Source organism: Haematobia irritans, chromosome 4, assembly GCF_050003625.1.
Source record: "Haematobia irritans isolate KBUSLIRL chromosome 4, ASM5000362v1, whole genome shotgun sequence".
Lineage (NCBI taxonomy): Eukaryota > Metazoa > Arthropoda > Insecta > Diptera > Muscidae > Haematobia > Haematobia irritans.
The window spans coordinates 31,208,241-31,220,598 of record NC_134400.1 but is presented as its reverse complement, the minus strand read 5'-3'; the positions used below and the strand labels follow the sequence as shown (position 1 = coordinate 31,220,598).

Sequence of the window (12,358 nt, the reverse complement as noted above, 5' to 3'; positions counted from 1 at the left end):
GTATGATATATTGGGATATTCACCGCAAATATACAAATGTTTTTCTGTGTGTGACGTATGTGGAACTTTCGAAATCTCATATGAGAGTGCTCATACAACCAGATGTACCCTATGGGAATAACCTTAAAGTTAACGGGAGAGATAAAGAGAGTGAGAGAGCGAGAGTTAATTTCGATTACATATTAATTTCTATTAGCATATCATATACATGTATTACTAATATTCATGGTTGTAACAAATCAACTTGGATGAGAAAATGAGTTATCGAAAGAGGGGGTGGGAAGGAGATAAGTACGTTAAGCATAACCAAATTGAATTGAAAGTCAAATTGTTTAGCATGGACTAGAAAAGTGATTTATTCCTCTTCAATTATGAACTAATTGTTTATGTGACTGGAAAGAAAAATATAATATTGTACCCATAACCATAGTATGACCAAGGGGGGTATCATAGGTTACCTTTCCCGCTTATAAAACATCGAAATATTGATTTCTAACTATATAAATTGTAAAAGTATGCATATTCTTGATCAATGTGTGATCAGGTTTGCCCATATTTCAATATCAAAAAAAAAAAGATCGGTAAAAAGGTAATGAAAGAAAAAGCAAGAAAAAAACCTTAAAGCTAAATGCATTTTTCCCGCAAAACGACTACAAAAAATCCATATGTAGCGTGACCAAAAAAAAAAAAAAAACAATAGTTGCTACACTGTTTAGTATACCGATCGTCTTTGAATTATATTCTGAATCGATTTATCGATGACTGTCCGTCCGTCTGTCTGCAAACGTATTTGTATGTGAAAAGAAAAGTTCGAAGTTTAATCCAATTGTTATCACAATGGACTGAATAGTTTAAGTGAGCCTGAAACTTTATCGGGCAGCCACATTAACATAAGTCCGATTGTTCTCAAATTTGGTAAGTTGTATCAGACGGAAAAACACAAATGCTTAGATCAACACTGGATGTTAGTCGATCGGTATATATTTTATCATAGGCACATTGGCTTACAAATTTAAATCGACTTATGCCCTAGTATTAGTAAAAAACAAGTAAGGAAAGTCTAAAGTCGGGCGGGGCCGACTATAATATACCCTGCACCACTTTGTAGATCTAAATTTTCCATACCATCCGTCAAATGTGTTGGGTGCTATATATAGGTAAAGGTTTGTCCCTAATACATACATTTAAATATCACTCGATTTGGACAGAATTTGATAGACTTTTACAAAATCTATAGACTCAAAATTTAAGTTGGCTAATGCACTAGGGTGGAACACAATTTTAGTAAAAATATATGGGAAACATTTAAATCTGAAGCAATTTTAAGGAAACTTCAAAAAAGTTTATTTATGATTTATCGCTCGATATATATGTAGTAGAAGTTTAGGAAAATTAGAGTCATTTTTACAACTTTTCGACTAAGCAGTGGCGATTTAACAAGGAAAATGTCGGTATTTTGACCATTTTTGTCGAAATCAGAAAAACATATATATGGGAGCTATATCTAAATCTGAACCGATTTCAATCAAATTTGGCACACATGACTATATTACTAATTGTACTCCTAGTGCAAAATTTCAACCAAATTGGGCCAAAACTCTGGCATCTGGGGCCATATATGTCCATATCGGGCGAAACATATATATGGAAGCTATATCTAAATCTGAACCGATTTCAATCAAATTTAGCGTACATGACTATACTACCAATTGTACTGCTTGTGCAAAATTTCAAGCTAATCAGGATAAAACTCTGGCTTCTGGCTCCATATAAGTGCATATCGGGAGAAAGATATATATGGGAGCTATATCTAAATCTGAATCGATTTCAACCAAATTTGGCACATATAGCAACAATGCTAAATCTACTCCCTGTGCAAAATTTCAACCAAATTGGGCCAAAACTCTGGCTTTTAGGACCATATTAGTCCATATCGGGCGAAAGATATATATGGGAGCTATATCTAAATCTGAACCGATTTCAATCAAATTTTGCACACTTGACCATACGACTAAGTGTTATGTTTGTACAAAATTTCAAGCAAATCGGTATAAAACTCTGGCAGCTGGGTCCATATTAGTGCACATCGGGCGAAAGATATATATGGGAGCTATATCTAAATCTGAACCGATTTCTTCCAAAATCAATAGGGTTCTATTCTGACCCAAATTAGGAACATGTGCCAAATTTGAAGGCGATTGGACTTAAATTGCGACCTAGACTTTGATCACAAAAATGTGTTCACAGACGGACGGACAGACGGACATGGTTATATCGACTCAGTGACCCTGACCCTGAGCATTATTGCCAAAGACACCATGTGTCTATCTCGTCTCCTTCTGGGTGTTACAAACATATGCACTAACTTATAATACCCTGTTCCACAGTGTGGCGCAGGGTATAAATATGCGAAATATTGAAATCTAAAGCCATCTTTGTGCTATTTAGCAAAAGTGTCTTTACGATTTATCTGTCGATAGATATACACCAGAGGTATAGGAAAATTGTTTGCCATTTTTGGTTTTGAGAAAAATTTTTATAGAAGTAAAATTTTGAGAAAATTTTCTACAGAAATAAAAGTTTGAGAAAATTTTCTATAGACATAAATATTTGAGAAAATGTTCTATAGAAATAAAATTTTGAGAAAATTTTTTTTAGAAATAAAATTTTGAGAAAATTTTCTTAGGATTAAAATTTTGAGAAAATTTTCTATAGAAATGCAATTTTGAGAAAATTTTTGATAGAGATAAAATTTTGACAAAATTTTCTATAGAAATAAAATTTTGGGAAAATTGTGACAAACAATTTTATAGAAATAAACTTTTGAGAAAATTTTCTATAGAAATAAAATTTCTATAGAAAATATAAAATTTTGAAAAGATTTTCTATAGAAATTAAATTTTGGCAATATTGGCAAATTTTGGAAATAAAATTTTGAGATTATTTTTTATAGAAATAAATTTTTGAGAAAAATTTCTATAGAAATCAAATGTTGATCAAATTATATATAGAAATAAAATTTTGAGAAAATTTTCCATAGAAATAAAATTTTGAAAAATTTTCCATAGAAATAAAATGTTGAGAAATTTTTCTTTAGAAATAAAATTTTGAGAAATTTTTCTAAAGGAATAAAATTTTGAGAAAATTTTTGATAGAGATAAAATTGTGACAAAATTTTCTATAGAAATAATATTTTGACAAAATTTTCTTTAGAAATAAAATTTTGAGAAATTTTTCTAAAGGAATACAATTTTGAGAAAATTTTCTGTAGAGATAAAATTGTGACAAAATTTTCTATAGAAATAATATTTTGACAAAATTTTCTATAGAAATAAAATTTTGAGAAAATTGTTTATAGAAATACAATTTTGAGAAAATGTTTGTAAAGATAAAATTGTGACAAAATTTGCTATAGAAATAAAATTCTGAGAAAATTTTCTGTAGAAATAATATTTTGAAAAAATTTTCTATAGGAATAAAATTCCATAGAAATAAAATTTCGAGAAAATTGTAAAAAAAATTGATAGAAATAAACTTTTCTTAGGATTAAAATTTTGAGAAAATTTTCTATAGAAATGCAATTTTGAGAAAATTTTTGATAGAGATAAAATTTTGACAAAATTTTCTATAGAAATAAAATTCTATAGAAATAAAATTTTGGGAAAATTGTGACAAACAATTTTATAGAAATAAACTTTTGAGAAAATTTTCTATAGAAATAAAATTTCTATAGAAAATATAAAATTTTGAAAAGATTTTCTATAGAAATTAAATTTTGGCAATATTGGCAAATTTTGGAAATAAAATTTTGAGATTATTTTTTATAGAAATAAATTTTTGAGAAAAATTTCTATAGAAATCAAATGTTGATCAAATTATATATAGAAATAAAATTTTGAGAAAATTTTCCATAGAAATAAAATTTTGAAAAATTTTCCATAGAAATAAAATGTTGAGAAATTTTTCTTTAGAAATAAAATTTTGAGAAATTTTTCTAAAGGAATAAAATTTTGAGAAAATTTTTGATAGAGATAAAATTGTGACAAAATTTTCTATAGAAATAATATTTTGACAAAATTTTCTTTAGAAATAAAATTTTGAGAATTTTTTCTAAAGGAATACAATTTTGAGAAAATTTTCTGTAGAGATAAAATTGTGACAAAATTTTCTATAGAAATAATATTTTGACAAAATTTTCTATAGGAATAAAATTTTGAGAAAATTGTTTATAGAAATACAATTTTGAGAAAATGTTTGTAAAGATAAAATTGTGACAAAATTTGCTATAGAAATAAAATTCTGAGAAAATTTTCTGTAGAAATAATATTTTGACAAAATTTTCTATAGGAATAAAATTCCATAGAAATAAAATTTCGAGAAAATTGTAAAAAAAAATTTTTAGAAATAAACTTTTGAGAAAATTTTCTATAGAAATAATAGAAAAAATAGAAAATATAAAATTTTGAAAAAATTTTCTACAGAAATTAAATTTTGAGAAAATTTGTTATAGAAATAAAATTTTGGCAATATTGGCAAATTTTGGAAATAAAATTTTGAGATTATTTTTTATAGAAATAAATTTTTACCTTCTGTATTATTTTTTAAACAAAAAGGTAAAAAAACAAAAACAACAAACTTACATGAAATAAATTTTTGAGAAAAATTTCTATAGAAATAAAATGTTGATCAATTTATATAGAAATAAAATTTTGAGATTATTTTCCATAGAAATAAAATTTTGACAAAATTTTCTATAGAAATAAAATTTTGTGAAAATATTCTATAGAAATAAAATTATGACAAAATGTTCTATAGAAATAAAATTGTGAGAAAAAGTTTTACGGAAATAAAATTTTCTATAGAAATAAAATTTTTATAGAAAATATAAAATTTTGAAAAAATTTTCTATAGAAATAAAATTTTGAGAAAATTTGTTATAGAAATAAAATTTTTAATTGTACTCAATTTGATTGAAATCGGTTCAGATTTAGATATAGCTCCCATATATATCTTTCGCCCGATATGGACTAAAGGGTGATACTGTCAAAATTTGGTCAATATAAACTTGACGTATTTCTTTCAATTTTGCATTTAAAACACCTGAACACCCCTCATTTTGAAGGTGTGTGTGTGTAGAATGTTGCTCCTATTTTGATTTTGGAATTCACTCTTCAGTTGTCAAAATGCCGTCCAAGCAAGAAGAGCAGCGTATGAAAATTTTGCTCGCGCATCGCGAAAATCCGAGCTACTCGCACGCAAAGCTGGCAAAATCGCTATAAGTTGCCAAATCAACCATTACAAATGTAATTAAAGTGTTTGGGGAACGTTTGTCGACAGCCAGGAAGTCTGGATCGGGGGGAAATCGAAAACCGGAAGCCGCTGAGACGACAAAGAGAGTTGCCGGTAGTTTCAAGCGAAACCCTAACCTCTCTCTCCGAGATGCCACAAATAAGCTGGGTGTATCGTCTACAACCGTGCATCGAGCCAACAAACGAGCCGGACTATCGACTTACAAGAAGGTAGTGACTCCAAATCGCGATGATAAACAAAATACGACGGCCAAAGCGCGATCCCGGAGGCTGTACACGACGATGCTGACGAAGTTTGACTGCGTGGTAATGGACGACGAAACCTACGTCAAAGCCGACTACAAGCAGCTTCCGGGACAGGAGTTTTATACGGCAAAAGGAAGGGGAAAGGTAGCAGATATTTTCAAGCACATAAACTGTTCGCAAAGAAATATCTGGTTTGGCAAGCCATCTGTACCTGTGGCTTAAAAAGCAGCATTTTCATAGCTTCCGGGACTGCCAACCAAGAAATTTACGTGAAAGAGTGTTTGAATAAACGTCTGCTGACTTTCCTGAAGAAACACGGTTGTGCCGTACTGTTTTGGCCGGATTTGGCATCTTGCCAAATTGTTGGTACGCCGCCAACAACGTGCAGGTGGTTCCCAAGAACAAGAACCCTCCCAACACGCCAGAGCTCCGTCCAATTGAGAAATACTGGGCTATTGTCAAGCGGAACCTAAAGAAGACCAAAAAACTGCTAAAGACGAGCAGCAGTTCAAGGCAAACTGGCTTTCTGCGGCGAAGAAGGTGTACAAGGTGGCTGTACAAAATCTAATGGCAGGTGTCAAGTGTGAGGCCCGGCAATTCGGATTTGGAAAAGCGAAAGCCTAACAGAATATTTTTCCTGAATTTTATACTAATTGAACTTGAAAAAGAAAATTAATTTGATTTTTTAAATAAACGATTTCACCGAATTACACGCGTTTTCCCTTGACCAAATTTTGACCGTATCACCCTTTAATATGGTCCTAGAAGCCAGAGTTTTGGCCCAATTTGGTTGAAATTTTGCACTAGGAGTACAATTGTCTGTATAGTTATAGTCCAAGTTTTGATATAGTCCCCATATAAACCGACCTCCCGATTTTGCTTCTTAGGCGTCTAGAAACAGTATTTTCTATCCGATTTGACTGAAATTGAAAATCTATAGGTATTTTAGGACCATAAGTAGGTGTGTCGAAAATGGTCTGTATCGGTCTATGTTTTGATATAGCCCCCATATAGACCGATCTCCCGATTTTGCTTCTTGGGCGTCTAGAAACTATATTTACCAGCCGATTTGCCTGAAATTGGAAATCTATAGGTATTGTGGGACTATAAAGAGGTATGTCGAAAATGGTCCATATCGGTCCATGTTTTGGTATAGCCCCCATATAGACCGATCTACCGATTTTGCTTCTTACGCGTCTCGAAACAGTATTTCCTATCCGATTTGTATGAAATTGAAAATCTAGAGGTATTTTGGGACAATAAAGAGGTGTGTCGAAAATGGTGTCCATCGGTCCATGTTTTGATATGGCCCCCATATAAACCAACCTCCCGATTTGGAGTCTTGGGCCTATAAAACGTAGTTTTTATCCAATTTGCCTGAAATAGGAAATATAGAGGTATTTGAGGACCATAAAAAGGTGTGCCGAAAATGGTGCCCAACGGTCCATGTTTTGGTATAGCCCCCATACAGACCGATATCCCGATTTTGCTTCTAGGGCTTCTAGAAACTATATTTGCCATCCGATTTGCCTGAAATTGGAAATCTAGATGTATTTGGGGACCATAAAAAGGTGTGCCGAAAATGGTGCTCATCGGTCCATGTTTTGATATAGCCCCCGTAGAGACTGATCTCCCGATTTTGCTTCTTGGGCTTCTAGAAACTATATTTTCTATCCAATTTTCCTGAAATTGAAAATCTATAGTTCTTTTGGGGCCATAAAAAGGTGTGCCGAAAATGGTGCCCATTTTTTGGTATAGCCCCCATATAGACTGATCTCTCAATTTTTACTTCTTGGGCGTCTAGAGACTATAGTTTCTAGCCGATTTGTTTGAAATTGAAAATCTGGAGGTATTTTAAGATCACAAATATGTGAATAGCAAATGGTACCTATCGGTCCATGTTTTTGTGTAGCCCCCATATACACCGATCTCCCGGCTTTATTTCTTTGGCTTCTAGAATCCGTAGTTTTTATCCGATTTGCTGGAATTTTGTAATCTATAATTAAAGTTTTGACAAACGAAATTTCCTTTTCTTATAAAGTATTTTCGTTTATTCAACGATTGTCTCTAAAATTTGTGTCAAAAGAAAACTTTGCTTGTCTAATATTACATTTCTCAAAAAAGAAAACACTTCTTTCAGGGTATAGCAGGCGCACTGATCATGAAAATTGCTTCAAACTGAAAGTAAAATTTCCAGATTTTACTCATCATATTTAAATAATGGCGGAAAAAATTTACATATTTAAGATTTTAAATCAAGGCGTAATTTCATCATATACACGAAAATTGGTTCTCATAAATCCAGAATCTGATCTGGTCTTCATAGGTAGAATCTTTAAAGTTTGTCTTCGGGAACTGACATGCTTGGGAGAAGATTTGTCATCAAACCCCCTACAATTCTATATATTATCAAGTAACCCACTACGACGAAGAGTTTTCAAAGTAAACTATCATATTTGATTCATGGTGGTGGGTATTTAAAATTCGGCCCGGCCGAATTTACTGCTTTATATACTTGTTTTTACTAACATTGCGTTTCACCCTAGTGCATTAGCCGACTTAAATTTTGAGTCTATAGAATTTGTAGAAGTCTATCAAATTCTGTCCAGATCGGGAGATATTAAAATGTATGTATTTGGAACAAACCTTTTATATATAGCACCCAACACAATTGACGGTTGTGGTATGGTAACGAAAATTTAGATCTACAAAGTGGTGGAGGATATAATATAGTCGGCCCCGCCCGACTTTAGACTTTCCTTACTTGTTTATAGATATACAATTTTGAGAAAATTGTGAGAAAAAGTTTTACAGAAATAAAATTTTCTTCTATAGAAATAAAATTTTCTATAGAAAATATAAAATTTTGAAAAATTTTCTATAGAAATAAAATTTTGAGAAAATTTGTTATAGAAATAAAATTTTGAGAAAATATGTTATAGAAATAAAATTTTGGCAAAATTTTCTAAAGAAATAAAATTTTGAGATTATTTTTTATAGAAATAAATTTTTGAGAAAATTTTCTATAAAAATAAAATGTTGAGAAAAATTTCTATAGAAATAAAATTTTTGGACAAAAATATTTATAGAAATAAAATTTTGAAAAAATTTTCTATAGAAATAAATATTTGAGAAAAAATTTTATAGAAATGAACTTTCGAAAAAAAAACAAGTATATACGGCCGTAAGTTCGGCCAGGCCGAAGCTTATGTACCCTCCATCATGGATTGCGTAGAAACTTCTTCTAAACACTGCCATCCACAATCGAATTACTTAAGTTGCGGTAACGCTTGCCGATGGCAAGGTATTTTAAAACCTCCTAACACCATCTTCTCAATTGTATGTAAGTCCATACGTGGTATATATTAAATCAAAAAAGATCGATCAAATGCGTATATAATTCAGTTTGACAAAGTAGACATAAAATTTTGACAAAATTTTCTACAGAAATAAAATTTTAACAAAATTTTCTATAGAAATAAAATTTTCACAAAATTTTCTATAGAAATAAAAATTTTGACAAAAATTTCTACAGAAATAAAATTTTAACAAAATTTTCTATAGAAATAAACTTTTGACAAAATTTTCTATAGAAATAAAATCTTGGTAGATTATTTTTGGCTCGAGTGGCAACCATGATTATGAACCGAATAAAATTTGAACAAAATTTTCTATAGAAATTAAATTTTGACTATGATGAAAATTTTATTATGAACCGAATAAAATTTTAACAAAATTTTCTCTAGAAATAAAATTTTGCCAAAATTTTCTATAGAAATAAAATTTGGTAGATTATTTTTGGCTCTAGTGGCAACCATGATTATGAACCGATATGGACCAATTTTTGTGTGATTGGACCAATTTTGGTATGGTTGTTAGCGACCATATACTAACACCACGTTCCTAATTTGAATCGGATCGGATGAATTTTGCTCCTCCAAGAGGCTCCGGAGGTCAATTCTGGAGAACGTTTTATATGGGGGCTATATATAATTATGGACCGATATGGACCAATTCTGGCACGGTTGTTAAAGATCATATACTAACACCATGTTCCAAATTACAACCGGATTGGATGAAATTTGCTTCTCTTGGAGACTTCGCAAGCCAAATCTGGGGATCTGTTTATATGGGGGCTATATATAATTATGGACCGATGTGAACAAATTTTTGCACGGTTGTTAGAGACCATATACCAATACCATGTACCAAATTTCAGCCGGATCGGATGCAATTTGCTTCTCTTTGAGGCTTCGCAAGCCAAATCTGGAGATGGGTTTATATGGGGTCTATATATAATTATGGACCGATGTGGACCAATTTTTGCATGGTTGTTAGAGACCATATGCCAACAGTATGTACCAAATTTCAGATGGATCGGATGAAATTTGCTTCTCTTTGAGGCTCCGCAAGCCAAATCTGGGGATCGGTTCATATGGGGGCTATATATAATTATGGACCGATGTGGACCAATTTTTGCATGATTGTTAGAGACCATATACCAACACCATGTACCAAATTTCAGCCGGATCGGATGATATATGCTTCTCTTAGAGGCTCCACAAGCCAAATCTGGGGATCTGTTTATATGGGGGCTATATATAGTTATGGACCGATGTGGACCAATTTTTGCATGGTTGTTAGAGACCATATACAAACACCATATACCAAATTTCAGCCGGATCGGATGAAATATGCTTCCGTTAGAGGCTCCACAAGCCAAATCTGAGGGTCCCTTTATATGGGGGCTATACGTAAAAGTGGACCGATATGGCCCATTTTCAATACCATCCGACCTACATCGATAACAACTACTTGTGCCAAGTTTCAAGTCGATAGCTTGTTTCGTTCGGAAGTTAGCGTGATTTCAACAGACGGACGGACGGACGGACGGACATGCTTAGATCGACTCAGAATTTCACCACGACCCAGAATATATATACTTTATGGGGTCTTAGAGCAATATTTCGATGTGTTACAAACGGAATGACAAAGTTAATATACCCCCATCCTATGATGGAGGGTATAAAAAATTAAGAAAATTTTCTATGTAACATTTCACATAAATCAGAGTAAAACTCTGGCTTCTGGGACCATATAACTGCATATGTGGGAGCTATATCTAAATCTGTACCGATTTCTTCCAAAATCAATATGGTTCTATTTTGACGCAAAACACATACTTGCGGCAAATTTGATATTGATTGGTCTATAATCTGCGACCTCGAAGTTGATGTTTTCACAGACATACAGAAGTGACTAGAACAACTGAGGAGCCGGTCCTGAGCGTTATTGCCAAAGACACCATGTGTTTATCTCGTCTCCTTCTGGATGTTGCAAACATATGCACTAACTTCAAAAACTCCGTTCCACAGTGTGGCGTATTGTATAATTAAGCAAAGTTTTATAATTCACTGTCCGTATAATTCTTCTCTCCAAGGACTAGCAAAACTGCCATAATTTTTGAAGAATTTTTCAGATTTATTAAAACCTTGTTTTCGAAGAATTTTTCAGATTTATTAAAACCTTGTTGACTTTAGTCAAACAAAGTTTTCTTTCGTTTTAGAATACCCAATTTTAAGTCGAATCACTTATTTATAAAGACAAAACGACTTTATTGGAAAGTTTATTAACTTATGGACAAGGAATTAAACTTTATATCAGAAATATTTGTCTTCTATGCTAAGCAAAACTCGTAGTCGTATTTTAAGGACATGAACTCTTTAGCTTCAAGACAATATTTATTTCAGTGTAGTCAATATAGTGTGTTTATACAAAACTAATGTGCTTCTGTGGATACTTTTGCGATTCAGTGTACATGAAGAACCTCGATATGTGCAAAGCTTCAGGCTTTTATTTTGTTTTGTTCATAAGCTGAAGTAATATCAAAATATGAACGGACGACCGTGGCTAGATCGAATTTATGGGGGTATGAGATCAGTATGTGGGTATTATATTCAAAGATAAATTTATTATATTAATTTATGGTCATAACAAATTTATTAAAATATTTTCTACTTTTTTTTTAAGAATTTTGTGGAGAAAATTTTATTTCAATTTTTTCTATATATTTTGATTTATTTCAGCGGCTCGGAAATGCTAGTGGCATTCCATTCGAGCCCATTTTCGGCACCTTTGCAACAAGGCATACCAAATCGAGGATTTGAACTCGATGTTGATATACTGTTCACGGACTCGGATTCCTACGATTTCGCACAAGGCTCTAAAAATACATGCGAATTTCATATCAACGCCACTAATCCAGGTAAGAGAAAAACAAATTAAAAATCTATATTAAAACGAATATTAAATTACCTCCAATCGAGTTAATGGAAAGCTTATAGCAATATCTTTTTGGTCATGGTAATTAATAATGTCTGCTAAATTTCATCTAATTTGAGGTGAATACATTTTTTTCATTTTTTTTATCGTGATTTCCTCTTCTGGTGTCAAAACCTAAAAGCGTAATTTTAATTAAATCTTAAAACATTGTGATTTTCTTGGTCGTTGCTTGCTTTCTGGCTTACACATCTGGGGTAGCAATAGCAGATAATAAAGATTACTCTTTAAACATTTTCTATAAGGGAGGATGAAAACCTAACTCTCACATCTCGCTTAAGGATGGATTTTCCGGAACTAAAAGTTAACTTTAGTAAAAAGCATCAAGACAGCAGTAACAGGCACTGTCTACTAGCACCGTGAAAGATCTTTTCCTTTAATTTTACGTTTTTTTGCTCATGATTTTAAGTACAGCAGCAACGGCAAGCACAAAACGTCCATTCAATATTGGCCATTGTAAGGGC

At 31.9% G+C, this 12,358-nt stretch overlaps 1 protein-coding gene across 1 annotated transcript in view; it reads left to right on the top strand.

The window, feature by feature from the left end:
• LOC142235345 (uncharacterized) overlaps window positions 1-12,358 on the top strand; it is a 617,569-nt gene that overhangs the window by 400,600 nt on the left and 204,611 nt on the right. Inside the window, 1 exon segment of the mRNA XM_075306601.1 lies at window positions 11,642-11,820. Coding sequence (XP_075162716.1) covers window positions 11,642-11,820 — 179 coding nt within the window.